General features: G+C 37.1%; 1 protein-coding gene and 1 long non-coding RNA gene across 2 annotated transcripts; both read right to left on the bottom strand.

Annotated features, from left to right (window-relative positions):
• Positions 1-1,121: 1,121 nt before the first annotated feature.
• Positions 1,122-3,326, bottom strand: LOC138867839 (mucin-2-like). The gene is made up of 5 exons (XM_070144658.1): positions 2,923-3,326; positions 2,609-2,795; positions 2,241-2,568; positions 1,945-2,130; positions 1,122-1,201 (listed from the first exon to the last, which is right to left on the bottom strand). Exons 1-5 carry the CDS (start codon positions 3,324-3,326, stop codon positions 1,122-1,124), a joined length of 1,185 nt encoding a protein of 394 aa, XP_070000759.1.
• A 678-nt stretch (positions 3,327-4,004) lies between these two features.
• On the bottom strand, positions 4,005-13,638 carry LOC113813107 (uncharacterized). The gene is made up of 4 exons (XR_003476367.2): positions 13,496-13,638; positions 5,012-5,083; positions 4,786-4,866; positions 4,005-4,155 (listed from the first exon to the last, which is right to left on the bottom strand). It is a non-coding gene; the product is annotated as an uncharacterized lncRNA (long non-coding RNA).
• Between the last annotated feature and the right edge of the window lie 3,703 nt (positions 13,639-17,341).

The following is a 17,341-nucleotide window of genomic DNA, read 5'->3' as shown; positions in this document are numbered from 1 at the left end:
TATCTCACTGAAAGGACTTTTTTACTACTATTCTGTTTTAAAAACATTATAATAATCATAATGCCAGTAGTAATAGTCATAATAACAGTACTGATTTTAATACTATTTTTTCATGCTGAATACCTTACTCTATCCTTAATTTCCATATATATATATTTTATTGGTAATTGTTTTCTATGTACTTTGCCTTTCCTGTAGATACTATGTTTTACTATTCTTTACTATTAACCAACGTGTTAAAAGCATATGCACAGTCCATTACAGTTTTCTTTTTTACACAGATGGTTTCATGTGCGTTTATACAACTACTCATTTACTAGGCCCATCAGACCGAACCTATCAACACAATTCCCTGAATATTCAGATAAAAAGTTAATTCAGGTACTATTACTATAGTTGTTATTTCCATTACTGTCATTAGGTTGTTACAACTGTAATCAAATTAAAAAACCTTTTCTTTTGCCACAAATTCATTGAATAAGGTTAATGGGAAAGGTCAGTTCAACTTTGTGACCGACCACGTGGTGACTAAGTGTTTCTGTAGCCAGTTCTGTAACAAAATTAATGAAATGTTTAATGTTTAATGTTTAATGTTTGAAAATAAATGTGCTAGACATCTGAGGTCATATAGCACTATGGTAAAGTATTGAGTCGGAAAGGGCAAAGGAGAGTTAAAGATTACGATAAAATGTGTTAGATGTCAAAGGTTTAAGAACGTTATAGGATAATATGGTAGTGAAAAGGGGGACAGGGGAGCAAGTGAGCTAGAGCAGAAATTAGTATAAAGGGGAGGGTAGGGCAATTGAGTGAATTATAGTGTATCTGTCACTGGACAATGTATAGGAAAGATGGTCAAGGAAGAATAGAGATAGCTGCTGAAGAGTAAGAGAAAAATCTGGGGAGAGGGGATGGTGTTAAATATCAAAGATTAGAGGGTGTTACAGGAAAGTATGGTAATGAAAAGGGGAAAGGAGGGAAGTAAATGAAGTAGAGCAGTGCTTAATAAAAGGGAAAGGTTAAGGAGGCAGCTTGATTAAATGAATTGTATTGTATCTGTGACTGGGGAAGGAATAGGGATAATAGGTGATAATGTTATATATGGTTATATTAATAGTAGGGGATTAGGTATCTGGTGGTTGAGACAAAGGAACAGGAATAGGTGAAGGAGTAGTGTCCGGGGGTTTGATAGGGACAGTGGGGTCTGGGGAAGGATATTGTGATAAAAGATATTCACGTGTATATCCAGGAGGGAGTGGGAGGGAAAGTAGGGAAGGATGGGGTTTTGGGGGGAGGTTCAGTTTGGGTGGTATGGGCGGTTTGGGTGGTTGAGAGGATGAGACATCTTGGGAAGGGGTTGGGGGAACATAAGGGGGCAGAGCAAGTGAGTGAATTGCAGTGTATCTGTGACTAGGGAAGGAGTAGGGACACTGATCAAGGAAAACAGAGGTGGCTGTTGGAGTACTAGGAGGAGAAGAATCCAGGGGTTGAGAAAGAGAGACTGGGGAAGGTGGTGAAGCACTAGGAAAAATGTTTGGAGAGGAGGGGTCTGGAGAAGGACGCTGTTGTGATAGAGAGGATTCGTGTGAGCGTTCAAGTGATAGAGAGGGTGGGGTATGTTGGGAGGGTGTAGGAGGAAGGGGGTGGAGGGAACTTGGGAAGGAGGATGAATATCTGCAAATACTTTAAATGTAGCAGGAGTAGGAACAGAGGGACTGGGGGGTGGATGAGGGAGCAGAGTGTTCCCTTGGGTCATCTTTAGGAAGTTTCGGATGTCTTCAAGGGTTTCTGAAGCGGAATTTGGTATAGAGGACTGAGAAACAAAGGTTCTCTTATAAGGAGGAGAAGAGGAGTTGGATATCTGAGGAACAGATGAAAAGGAAGGTGTAGGAGAGAATGCAGTAGGAGTGTGTGGAGTGGAACATTTAGGTTGTCTGGTATGACAACTAAAGTGAGGAGGGGTAGGTATCCGGGAAGTGGTAGAGATTGGAGTATCTGGATTTAGGATGGAAAATGGATTTGACTGGTGAATAGGGTGAGTAGACATAGGACGTAGGTTTTGAGTATTGGGAAAAGATACCTTGGGAGATGCAGAAATATCTTGTGTAGATGGTAAGGGAGCAGAGCGCAGGACTGTTTTAGAACAAGTTGAGAGAGAAAAACCTTGTCATAGTGCTTCCTGTCTGGCCTCTTGTAGAGTGAGGCCTAGTTTAAATCTGAGGACTGCTACCTCACATTCAAACTTATAGGCAGGGCAGCTCCTATAAAACACATTATGGGAGTCTCCACAATTGGCACATGTACCTGACTGACCCGGGCAATTTGAACGGTCATGACCAGGTTGGGCACATAAAGGGCATCAGGCTGTGGAGCGACAATGTTTGGCTGGGTGGCCAAAACCCCAACATGTTTGACATTGACGAGGAAGGGGTTGATATTGTCGGACATGATAAGACAATCCACCAATATAAACCTCATGGGGGAGGTCTTGTCTATGGAAGCTAATCTTGGCAATATTGACATGAGATTTATGTTGGCCTCTAGGAGGAAGAGTGTAACACTGTACTGCCACTGCATCATATTCATCAAGGCAAGAAAGTAGGTCATTTACACAGTCTGACCAGTTCTTGTTAAACATGGGACAAGCATTTGGGGGAATAGAAACAGTTCCAGTACAAGTATTAAGAGTTGGGTGAGGTTCAGCAGGAATGGGTTTGCCTGCAAGCTCAGTTAGGGCAGATAGTGCACGAGCTTGAGCTTCAGATGTAACTGTGACAAGGCGTGAACGATCAGAGCGACTGCGAAAGGTAACCTTGCCTACTTGTTTCTGGAGGCACTGCTGAAAGAGAAGGGTATTCTCAGAAGAGGGGGCTGTGGGGGGAATCACAAAGAATCGATCTCACTTGGCTGGGCCAAATAGAGTACCTAGAAGGTTTGCAGAAGGAGAGGTAGTAGAAGGACGAGGGCGAGAGGAAGATGGGGTGGTGTGGAGTTCTGTGGGGGGGAGGGCAATAAGGATGAAGAGTAGTAATAAGGGAAGAGGGGGTTGACATTGAAGAGGGTCGTGCATTAGGGGATGAAGAGGAGTATATTGGGGATGAGGAAAAGGTATTTTTCAGGGGTTGAGTAATAACCTGGATGGGCTTTTCAGAATGATTAGAGTTGTTCATAAGCGTCGAAGAGGGGGTAATAGCATCAGTGGTCGGAGCCGTGGTCAAAGGAGGGGCAGGGGTCGGAAAACCATCAAAATCAAATTCAGATAGGCTATTTGATGAAGGGGCAAGCCTTAATGCCTCTATCAAGGGTAAGGAATCTTCATTACTGGCCATGGTGAGCCTGAATAAACTGGGGAAAAGAAATGGTCTACCCCTTAGGGTCCCCATAAGGGGTAAGGGCTAAGTAATTAACCAAGGGAATACCGTGCCCATGGCTCCCGGAGGCCGTTCGTGACTGACACAAAGCCAGCCTTTCATCCTTTCAGCATGGCTCTCACACCTTAGGAATGGGATAGAAGGGAGTAAAGAAGATACGGAAGAGGAAAGAAGAGAAGAAAGGACCAAGCAAAATTAGTTGAGGCAAGGGCTGAGGCCCAAGGTAGGGGTAATCCTCTACATTGGGTCTCAGTCCCCGTCTCCTAAGCCCTCCCACGACGACAACGAGCTAGGTTTTGGGAGGGAAATTAATGAAAGCCAAACCATGGTTGACAGTGCAGTGAATGTGAACATGCACTCCTAGCGTCAACTGGTTATTTCTTGTATCATTTTAGCCTGAATGGCAATTAATACTGATGTTTGTATTTCTTTGAGTAATTCAGGTATACATAATCACTTTTTCAACACTAATCACACAATGCCATTGTAAAAGGATCTCTTCCACTTAAAATGGTACCCTTCCTATTGCACTGAAATCCATAAAACAGAATCCAATTTTACATTTATATATACATACTCCAGAAACTTAACTAAAAACAGATTTAGTAAAGCAGGTCAGAGATTTGAAACACACTATTTCTTATCCGACTTTAATTCCAAAGGATCTTTTTACATTTTACAAAGGATAATATGTAGTGTACAGGGTTTAAATATATAACTATACAAATGGTGCCAGGCAACCTTCACTCCTTGATGGATGCAACGCGTGGGTCATCGGGACGATACACTAGAAAACAATAATAACAATAATTAATATAAAGTCTGTATCTGTGATAAAATTACTGGTGAAACAAATCTGAAGTTTGTAAGTAAAAGGGTTATTTGTAAAAGAAATATAAAGTTTGTATAAAAAATACATAAATATAAAGTCTGCATGTGGGAAAAAATTACTTTAACAATAAATGTGAAGTATGTGTATGGAAAAGCTTATTTGCTAAATAAATAAGAAGTCATACTAAACATGTAAGATTACTTTACATGTTCAAAAGAGAAGAGGGGTGGGAGGACACATCAGACATGTATTCTTATTTTTCTAAAATGCAAGACTGATAAGTAAATGGGAGTGCTTTGCATGTATCTTTATTTAAACATGATAATTTGATCCATACTTTACTATCATGTTTTTTCCTTCTTAGCTACTTATTGAAATCCTATAGAAGGAGCATACTATATTCAGGTATGCGAATTGGATGGATGAAAGTGAAAATGATTTTTTTGAGTGTCATACAGGAGATTCTGACCTACAGATGCTAAAAAATACAACATCCTTTAAGAACCCATAAATAACACAAGCAATTCCAAGACATCAAAAATAATGTTGGAAATTATAACTGAAATCAGGAACTATATCACTAACCTGTGTATCCATAACGGTATCTTTTGTTGTCAGCTTTCTTAGTGTTGTAAAGCATTATTGAGCCTGTCAGTAATCCAGTGCCTGCAAGAAAGACAACACAATTCAAGAATTAAAGAGAGAGAAAAAAAAAAACATATCCATTGTTACATCATATATTCATTGACTAGAATCTATTTGAATGTGCTTCTTTTATGATCTTCCCCTATAAGCCTGAGGTAAAACTCACCGAGAACCAGCATGACAGAGGACGCCATGACTTCGGGAATTTCTGCCCATGCTTGGCGGTACAGCTGAGACACTGAAAGAGGAGAATGGCCACATGAGATGTGTAATGTTATGGTTCGTTTTCAAGCCATGGAGGAAGGAAACATTAACATGAGCAAGAAAACAAATCTGAGGTGTCTCATCAACCATCAAATGCTTGATTATTTCTGGTATTACTGTCTGAAGAAGAGTATAATGTCACTGAAAATTCTCACATCCTCCTCCTCACTGTTTTTCTTGTTAACCTGCATTTCTGTGGATAATGCAAAGTGTTAACACCATTCTAGGGTGTTGCCTATCGTGCTCAAGTGTGATAGGCAACTGAGTCCAACTTACAACGCCATCAAAGCAACTTACAACACCATCAAAGATGTGTATGGTCGTATTCTGTCACCAAGGAGATGTGTGCTAATCATGTTGGGAAGTTCATGCTCAAACTGGCTAGTTCATACTTCCAGAACACGACCTACATGCCGGGGAGAAGGGGTCAAGTCAACGAGACTTATCCCCTTCGAAAAATATTGACAGAAGGGAAGTGAATTGGCTGAGCAATTACTACATCAGTGCGATACATTCCAGTATCCGCGCTGGTGTGGGGGAAACGCAGTCTCGCATACTTGCCGTGTTTCACCATCACTCTGCCCAAATTTTTTCTCCCCACCACCATGACCTCTGCCCACCTGGTGAAGGCTCCTGGTGTAAATAACAGCAATCTGTGGCTCGAGGCATGGACCCGATCACAGCAATCCAGGAGCCTGTGATATTCTCTACATTTCCCTGCAATGCCCATAAGGAGGTGGAGAAGATCTACACAGACTTGTTGGAAACATTGTTAGAAAAGTGCCAGAAGGGCCACAATCAAAACATCAATGAGTCTTTGCATTGAAAATTGTGAGCCAAAGTCGCAAAGTAGAAGTACCACAGTATTGACCGGATTATATTGCTTGCCAGGGTTATGACTTTGGACCACAATTTTTGGTACGAAGAAGGCTCATTGTTGAACAGACTGGATGTGGGCACCTCTGACGAATGCCTTCAGGTACTGCGATCGCAGGATCATGACAGCTTCCATGTAGCATCCCATAGCAGACGGCAGTGCCAGCAAGGGGAAGAGGCAGAACATACTGGCCCCCAATATGCTGCAGGGGATCATGACTGAAGCGTGTTTGTGAATTTTACGAATCCGTGAATGGATGTTTAAATGAATGTATGTGATTGTGTTTTAAATATGACTTATATATACATACATACTTACATACATACATATATATATATATATATATATATATATATATATATATATATATATATATATATATATATATATTTATATATATATTTATATATATATTTATATATATATTTATATATATATTTATATATATATTTATATATATGTATATATATATATATATATATATATATATATATATATATATATATATATATATATATATATATATATATATATATATATATATATATATATATATATATATCATTACGAGACATTTTAATATCTTTGAATAAGAAAATGTATTTTTGTTAAACTTTTTAGAAATGACTGTTTTCCGTATTTTAGAAATGACATTTTAATTTGGTTTCAAAAATATATATATATTTTTGACATTACAAATATATGACATTTTTAACCACATAAATGAATTTCTTTATATTTATAAGTAACTGTTTTGTTTCACTTTGTATGAAAGTTGTGTGCTTTTTCAGAGGGGGACGGAAGTCCAGATTGTGAAGATTTTATGGGGCCGGTCTCGCAATCTGGGCTTTGAGTATCAGGTCATGGTGGCCGATGGTGATGCTAAAACCAAAAAACTATCAAAAAGATGTATGGTTAGGATTCTGTTGCTAAGATGTGTGCTAACCATGTTGGCAAGCGGATGAAAGCCCGCTTACTCAAACTGGCTATTACATACTCCCAGATCACGACCTACATATCGGGGAGAAGAATGGGTCAAGTTAGAAAGACTTATCCCCTTCGAAAAATAGACAGAAGGGAAGGTGAATCCCTGTTTAAAGTGGGGACATGGGGCATGTGCTTGTCCACAAGATGCAGCACAGTGATGCGGCGCTCTTCCTTACAAAGGATGAGAATGCACTAAAGTTTTCATTTTTTTGAATGATGATCCCTTTAAGTCAATAGAAGTTTAACCAGATTATAAAGCTGCATAGATATTCTTTCCTTCCTGTTTGCAGACCATGCAATCTGTCCTGTAAATATACTTGAACAAATCAACTAAAATTTTTCTGGTAAATTAAGGGGACCGCCCCTGAGCAGCGAGGGATATGGGTTGAAATGGTCGAAAATGAGTTATGGTCGGTTTCAGATATGTATATGAGTGTAGAATTACCTGCACGAATATGAACTCCCGCAAAGAAAAATTACATTGTTTAACAGGGGCATAACCTAAAGTCAATCTTACACTGATCATCGATTTTTACCCTTTTGTGCTTCAATCATTAGGGTACAAAAAAAAAAAAAAAAAAAAATTAACATTACTTATTGAAATGAATCACACGAGAGTAAAAGAACATTTTTATAATGTATTCCTTTTCACATTACTTGCGTATAAAAAGTTGTAGAAATTATTCAATTTCAACAGATGCATTATGTAAGCGTTAAATAATAATGTATGAGTGATAGTAAGTCCTTATCTCAAAAACTAATAGGACACGTGTTTGTTTATACTCAGCAGAAAGCCTCGTGGTGCGGCCCCAACAGCTGGACCATATGGATAGTTGTCAGTTTATCACCAGCAGCTTAGACTATAGATGCATCTGATATTTTCCACTTGTGAGTTCACAGAAACCTATGTAATCAAGAAAACGAAGATAATTGATAAACGTATTTTTACTAAATTTATATAACAAAAATGTAGACTACATATAAGATAACTCACTCTTGTATCAGCTAACTTTTAGATAGGCCTACAAATAATCAACACTCATTACCCCACAAGAAGAAACCTTCATGATAGGCGAGTAATAGTGAGTTCATATTTGAAAATAGAAATACTTTCTGAGTGACTATTTCCAACCTCCAAATTAGTAATGATAGTCACTCCATTACAAGTTGTCCGCTTGTAACTGTAACCGTCACATGAATTCTATGGACCAATATACTTACTACGACCACTCAGAAATGAAAGATATTATGCCTCAGTTTGGACTAGGAAATGAAAAGAAGGATAAATGAGTAAATTGGTGCTAACCAATTATTCTAACGACTTGGTGATATCTTTTGACTGAGCATGGAAAAAGCATGGGTATTACAGCCACATTGGAGTTGTCTTCATTGATGTGGCATACACTGGCACTGTTTTAGATCTAGAGGTGCTAAGTAATTTTTATTCAGTCTGTGGTAACATGCAAAGCCGTTTGTGGCGCTAAGACTTTACCGCGTGGAGACTTGCTCATGACAACTGTGGTCAAAATTATGAAGGATCGTCTGTTGCCATGGAAACCAAAGCTGCACATAGATTTTCTGCTTGTAGCAGCCCGTGATTTCCAGTACACCTCATCCGTTGGGGATGGGGACTCTGCTGCCTACCATGTCATCTCAAACAAAATGGTAGGGAAGATCCTGTTCTCAAGTTTGGATGTATAATTCATGTCAAAAAGCGACTTGGAAAATGACTAACAAACTTGAAGCAGAGTATGAATGAGTCCCGTATTTAAGCGTCTGGTAGACGGTACAATAGATCGATCTTTGCCGGGACATTTACAAAGAACTGAATAGACCAACAATCAAAATTTTTTGCACGGTCACTTAGAAGTACAGTCAATACATCAGTTCAAGAAATGTGCGAAACCATCATGACGTCGTATTACCACCATTCATTGTGTGACTTCCAGCCCATGTATTATTACTGCCTGCAAGGGTAAAATTCAGGGTGCTGGTACAGTAAGGTCCAGGCTTTAGGTAATCATCCACAAACGCATGCACGGAAGGATTTATTTTTCAGAGGAGTTAGTCAGCAGGGAAGGAATGCAGTCAAACACATTTATGAAGAGCTAACCACTGACTAACTCCTTTTAAATTGCCCACCAGGTTTCACACAAAATGCTAATGAATTTCTTCATTCCAAATTGTGGGCCAAATGTGCTAAGGGGAAATATATAGGCTACTACATGGTCTTATTCAGAACCAAGAAAGCCAGAAGATCCAGATGATCCAGACTTTGAATCGTCAGATGACGAAGTTGATTATGTGCTACTGCACTACAGCTCCATAGATTCAGATGCGCCCTTGTCCGAATATGCTGATTGGGTTCACGCCCACAAGCAGGGAAGTACTCCAGAGTTCATGTGCCGTAATAAGGAAAATTTCCCAAGGAAACACTCATTCATGGCCAAACCAGGATTGAGGGTACCACTTCGTGCTTCAGATTCCGCCCACAAATTTCTCAATTTTTTTTTCACGTACGAAATGATAACCATCATCGTGGAAGAAACTAATAAGTAAGTTGCTTTCCACTCTATTTTGAATATGATACACAAATTCAACAGGTTCTAAATAGAATGTTATGATATACAAATATAATGACCTTTTTTTCTATTACAGGTACGCCAGGACACATCCAGGGTTTGAACGGAAATGGACGCCGGTGACTGTGTTCCAGGTCTGGTTGGCTATATGCCTGATGATAGGGATATCACCCTCTCAAGTGCTGTGTAAATTCTGCAATTTACCCTGTACACTGGTTGGTGGTTTTGTAGCCGTTGGCAGAAAATTGCCAAAACTAAGCGGCGGAAGCAGTGCTCCTTCTCCATTAGTGACTTTAAAAGAACATTTCTGGAAGAAGCACACGTCAGTCCATCCGAAATTGTGATTTATTAATCACTGGCTGGAAAAGAAGTGGATCCACGATATGATATTTGAAAATCTTTTGTGGGCGGGAAAAACGAGCATTGACTGGAGGAACTTTTGCTCCGAAGTAACAGCTCACTGGCTCTCAAATCAAGACCCCATAGGAGGGGAGGACATCACTGGAGATTGACGAGTTTTGCTTCAGGAAGCGGAAGTACAGTCGCGGACAGGAGCAATGTAAAATATAGGTGTATGGAGGCATAGGGTGAGAGTCAAAGAAGTCCTTCATTATTCTTCTAGTGCATCCCCTGTCTCCTAATCGGAATAAGGAGACACTGGTCCCTTTGATAAGAAAGTATATCCTTCCAGGGACTGTTATCTGCAGTGACAGTTGGAAAGCCTATCTTGGTCTCAACAAGGAGGGTTATACACACCGTGTTATCAACCAGTCCAAAGAGTTTGTTGATCCTGGAGACCAAGATATTCATACTCAGGATATTGAACAACTCTGGAGAGACATGAAAGAGTGGGTGAAACATTCGGATAATATACCTGAATACTACAAACAATATCACTCCCGATACTTGTTCATAAACAGGAACTTTCATTTTCGGTTTCACAACTTTCTTGTTGAGGTTGCCAGCCTATACCCTCCTCAGTCTGAGCGACCAGCCGTCACTCCCGCTACTGCAGTCCTCTCCAGCGCTCCCATTCCCGTTCCCGCAGACCTCTCCGGCACTCGCACTTCCGCTCACACAGACCTCACTGGTGTTCCTTCTCCCACTCCCTCAAGTGATATTGACGACCCACAACCCGGCCCCTTCTCTACATAGGTATGTTGTAAGGTTTACTTTTACCCTAGTTACTGTGCATACGGTACTTCGCGTGTGTAAGACCGATATGTGGGAGCGCCCAATGCCTGGTCTGTCTGACGCTCTCTCCTGCCGTGAATACGGAAGGATATTTTGTTTTCCTGCCCCCAGCAGCCCCCCCCATATAAGGAGGTTGCAGGGGGCACAGCTCCCTACAATGTGCAATTCTCGTATCTACGATCGACATATGGGAGTGCACAATACCGGGTGTATCCGACACTCTCTCCTGCCGTGAATTTTGGAGGATTCTTTGTTTTCCTGGGCGGGGGATGGGGGGGCTTTCGACAGTAAGTGACAATCAGTACCGTTATTACAATAGCAATTGAAAATTTCATGCTTGACTCTTGATATGAAGAGTGGCACGATTCTGGTATGGAAAAGTCACTCAAGCCATTTGCAACGGAAACGAACACCAGAATCAACCGAACAAAAACAATAGGAATCGAATGAATCTAGTTTCATCCCGAAAAGCGTTGGCGACACCTTTTTCCAAATTTACCGTTCAATCTTATGGGACCCATGGAGAATCGGGTTGAAGGAGCACGTACATGGGAGAAATAGTGGATTCAAAATTGGGAGGGGGGAGGGGGGAATCTGTACGAGAGTCCAGTGCCACTGCAAGATGTACCGCGTATTTCGCCTTACAAACGAAGCATTCCTTCCTAACCCCCTACCAAGGGCAAGCCCCCAGACCCCCTTCCCTGGGGGTATTTCCCTACTTTAGGCAAGCCCCCAGACCCCCTTCCCTGGTGGTATTTCCCTACTGGGGGCAAGCTCCCCGGTAGAGGTTGAAGACCGCGACGCGTGTAGAGAGAGGAAAATGGACATCGCCATCTTATAGAGCGGGAAATATAGAAGGGGATAGCGTATAGTTTAAGATGCACCGGCCTTATAGTCACCGCTAAATGACGAAAATATAATGCGCGGCCGCCTTTCAAATTCAAAGTCGATGAGCTTGTTTACCTTGCTAGGAAAAACACAACACTGACCCACGAACGCATTTCTGCGTTTGCGAACTAGTCCGTGTATCATTACGCGCTTGTCAAAACAATATTTGGCTAATTATCTGTGTCTGCTGGTACGCATTTATACTTTTAAAGTCTTTTAGTAATGTTATTATACTTCATTAGCATATTTTTATATTTATCTATACCCTCAAATTGAATCCTGCGCATCGAGTGTTTCACACTTTCTTGCGCCAGCCACAGGTTGACAGCTCACCAACCCGCTCATTTCGAGATTGAAAGCCGGTGAGAAATGTTGCGTTTCCAGTGTTGTGTTGATTCTGTGTTCTTTTTAAGACCTTTACAGTGGCATCGAAGAATAATTAGACTTCAGTAACCATCTCAGTTTTATATCTGAGCCCATCAAGAGCTCCAAATGACGAAAAAGGTGATTAAAATCGAAGCAATACCAATACAAAGAAACGAAAGTTTCACGTTTTCGGATATAAAGGTATTTGGTTTATTATTTCACGATGTGAATGCAGCTCTGTCTTGCTGTACATACCGTGGTGGAGAGTGTGTCCTGGGGGATGTTGGGGGGCTTGCCCCCCATCAATCCTCACGCCTAGTCACGGCAATTTATATTGATATATTAGGTTGGTTTAGTGGTCAATACGTTTTTGGGGGATGGAACCTGTGAATTCCTTCCTGTAGAGATTTACAGAAATGTGGGTTGGGTTCCCGTAGAGTTTTTGATTTATTTCGCGTCAGTCCGTAAACTTTCAAAGATGGCGGTTACATCCGTAGAGTTTCATTGGCCGATTTTAAGCGCTTTTTGTGCTAGTTTTACGCATTTATGAGCGTTATTCTTCTTATTTAAGCTTGTTTCACTCCATAATTTCCCTGATATACTTCATGCCCTCTCCTGCTAACGGGACTATCAAATCTAGATCGTCGATGGAGAAATGGTACTCGATCTCCTGAACGATTCATTCGCAAAAGAAACAACGCCGAAAATCGCCGAAAATCGATGAAATCATAGGATTTCATGCAGAAAAACATCTTTTTTTCGACTTAGTCTCTGCGAGTGTGCGTCGCGGTCTTCAACAATTACCAGCTCCCCCATGCCCTAAGGAGTATTTCACTATAATTTTACAGAAAGCTCACAGTATATCGAGACGGTTCGAGACATCAAAGTTTGTGGACTCATAGAAAGGCAATCTTTTGAATTTGAATTAAAGCACAATCTGTGAGGTCCCCACAATCTTATTAATTTCCCCGACATGTACAAACACTAGTCAATAATTCTATTATACTTTCATCAGTATATGTAGTGCGGATGCCTTAATTAGTATTGCTCTAAAATTCGGTGAAATCGTTGATTTTGGCCGAAAAATGACCAGAAGGTCCCCTTAAACCCGCAATTTCCCTGGAACCTTTCATGCCCCCCCCCCCTGTTATTGGGGTCAAACTAGTTACAGCACAATATGAGAGGAATTCAACGATACTTGTATCGTCGCGGTCCGTTAGGCGGACCTATTCCTGAAACTTACACTAAACTTATGTCTGTAAACATTTGCCATGTTTCACTTTACAAACTTTATGTTCAAAGGGAGAACAAGAAAAATAAATGGAGAAACATATGCAACCGGCTTTGTAAAAAGCTCAAACTTACTTCCTAGGCATCCTCGCGACTATAATTTCAAGCAGATTATAACTATACTTTTCCTAAATAATCACATTCTCCTATATTTATCCCAAAGACACCAACTATGTGCAAGTCAAAACGAAAATAACATTACGTGTTTTCCTTCCGACGGCCGACATTGTTGCTTCTCACGGACACCAAGAGATGGCAGCACTAAGAGGTAAACAAAGACTACGAACTGAAAGAAAATCCACATTTTTTTCATGAGAATTATTTGTATAGTTGCTTTTGTTGTAATTGTTATTATTGTTCTGATTATGTTGAAAAAATAATCATGAGTATGGCGATGATGGTAATGATACTGATAGTGGTAATGCTAGTGATAGCGATAATAGTGAAGATAATGATGATAATGTTACACTAATACAACAATGATAATGGTATTAATTGTAATATAATAATGAATGATAATAATGGTAATAAAACAACGATAGTAATGATAATGGTTATAAAACAAGGATGATAATTGTAATGCAACCAAGAAAATCATAATGATAGTAATAATGATAATTTTAATGATAGTATTAATGATTTCATTTTCGTCATTATTGTAGTTATAATGATAAAAATGATTATAATGATGATAATAATGACAATAATGATGATGATAATGATAGTAATAATAATGATAATAATCATGATAATAATGATAATAACAACAATGATGATAATAATGAAAATATTGATGATGATAATGATAATAATAATGATAATGATAATAATGATGATAATAATAATAATAATAATAATAATAATAATAATAATTATTATTATTATTATTATTATTATTATTATTATTATTATTATTATTATTATTATTATTATTATTATTATTATAATGATAATAATAATAATTATAATAATGATGATAGCAAAGATAATAACGATAATAGTAAAAAAACAGTAATAATGATAACAATGATAACGATGATATTGATAATGATACTGATTGCAACATTAATGATAAGGGTATTAATAAAATCAATAGTATTGATAATGAAAGTGACATTAATAATAATAGTGATGATGATAATAACAATAATGGTAATGATAATGATCATTATGAATAATAAGAAGAATGATAATAATGCCAATGATGATAATGATTATTATGATAATGAAATAATAATCATAATAATGATGACAACATCAATGATCATAAAATTGATAAAACTAGTTATAATAATAGTAATGGTAACAAAAGTAATAATATCAATGTTAAAAATAATTATTATCGTTATTGCTATTACTACTATCATTATTGTCATTACCATTACCATCGTTATCATTGTCATTACCATTATCATTACTAATCATTGTTATTGTTATTTTGATTATTATCAACCCTATTTTTAGTGTCATCATAGTAATAATAATAATAATAACAATTACAGTATATATTACTATCATCAATACTGTAATGATAAGAATAAAAGCAATATAGTAATATTGGTAATGATGATGAAGATAGTGATAATAATGAAATTAATGATAATAATGATAATGATAACAGTAATAATGACAATAATGATGATAATAATGACAATAATGATGATAATAATGCTAATAATGATAATGATAATAATAAAGATAATAATCACAATGTTGATTATAATGATGATAATGATAATAATAATGATAATAATGATAATAATCACAATGTTGATTATAATGATGATAATGATAGTAATAATGATAATAATGATAATAATCACAATGTTGATTATAATGATGATAATGATAACGGAAATATTAATAGTGATACTAATAATGATAAGTAATATTGATAATGGTCGTATTTTATTATCATTTATCTTAATATCAGACTATATGTTGTTATGACTGTGATTGTATTAACTGAGCAGTTTGAGTTGTTTCATAGACAGTCGAATAGTTTCCTCTGCAGCACGATCGTTATAATCATGATGATGTTGTTTGTACCCATGCAGTCAACGTTATCATTTCGTATTTCGTATCATATCTTACGATCAAAAATACCAAAGGATTTTATAATGATTAACTTTCATCATTATCAGGCAGGTCACTATCATCGACTTTTACAATTGTTATCATCTTACTAACTAGAGATGTGCAATTACGCTAAATATATATCTTTGAGATGTTTATATCTATAATGGTTAGATTATACTTTCCATTAATTAATGGTATAGCGGATCGCAGAATTTAGAAAGCATATCATAGGCTGAGGATCTCGCGTACATTTTTGCGCAACTTGTATTGTAATCAATAACCGATTGATAGCAATTAGGTATTACAAGAAAGTCGTTACTCGGAACTCCACGCTATAAGAAATATATATAGAGAGAAGACAGGAAAGAGATAGATGGTATATATATATATATATATATATATATATATATATATATATATATATATATAGATAGAGAGAGAGAGAGAGAGAGAGAGAGAGAGAGAGAGAGAGAGAGAGAGAGTTAAAGGGTCTCATATAACCATATATCAATTCTTTTTATGCCATTTCGTTAACAGACGTGTGATTCTATACACACATGTAGATGTGATATATATATATATATATATATATATATATATATATATATATATATATATATATATATATTTATAGACACACACACTCGCACACACACACACACACACACACATACATATATATATATATATATATATATATATATATATATATATATATATGTATGTATGTATGTATATATACATATATGTCTATATATATATATAACATACAATATATACATCATATATATGTATATATATATATATATATATAATATATATGTATATATACATATATACATATGTATGTGATATATATATATATATATATATATATATATATATATATATATGTGTGTGTGTGTGTGTGTGTGTGTGTGTGTGTGTGTGTGTGTGTGTGTGTGCATGTATGTGTATATATGTATACACACACACAAGCTATTGTTTCCTCCTATATTTACGTTTATTCCCCAAGGGCATACCTGTTTTATATTCCTCGTTTTGAAATTGTTCACACACACACACACACACACACACACACACACACACACACACACACACACACACACACACACACATATATATATATATATATATATATATATATATATATGTATGTATGTATTTATAACTTTATCAGTACATGCATACATACATACATACATGCATACATATATACATACATATGTATATATGTATACATACATATGTATATATGTATACATACATATATATATATATACATACACATAAGCCTATGTATAAAAGCATATTTATACAAACTGGTTGGTTGTTTGATATACTGATATCAGGACAAAAAAGAAAGCACTCAAACATTTTCATTTTATTAAAATGTATTCTTAAAGATATAAAATAAGCTTTCTAGTTTAAATAAAAATAAAAAGCAATATTTATACTATGTATCACAGATATAAGATCAAGTTAAGTGCATAAAACATAAACTGGTAACCTAGATAGAGATAAATTGGGTCACGCGAAATTACGAACATGGATCTCTTTTCCTTATATACGTTGCCTTTGTCAACCACATTTTTCTCTTTTCCTCTTCTTATACCACTTCTTTTACCACCGCTTTATCACTCTTTTTTCTACAATTTCTCTCCTTCAAGTAAGATGTCTTCCCATTTTCTTTAACTCACATTTCTATCATTCCCCCCTCATTTTCTTAAACAAACTCCCCCTAATCCTCTGCCTTTTTGCCTTTCGTCCAACCAATCCTTCTCAGCAATTCTTATTAAATATCGACATTGATGAAGTCTGTGTCTTGGCAGGGAGAGACGGGAAATGGTCGGCACAGCACGCGAGGGAGGCTGGGGTCACAGCTGTTAAAAAAATAAGAACAAAAAATATAAGAAACAAGAAAAGAAACAAAAGAAAATATAGAATAACTAGACAGTGCATACCTCCG

This window comes from Penaeus vannamei, chromosome 32 (genome assembly GCF_042767895.1).
Source record: "Penaeus vannamei isolate JL-2024 chromosome 32, ASM4276789v1, whole genome shotgun sequence".
Taxonomy (NCBI): domain Eukaryota; kingdom Metazoa; phylum Arthropoda; class Malacostraca; order Decapoda; family Penaeidae; genus Penaeus; species Penaeus vannamei.
This window is presented reverse-complemented; position numbering and strand designations above follow the sequence as displayed.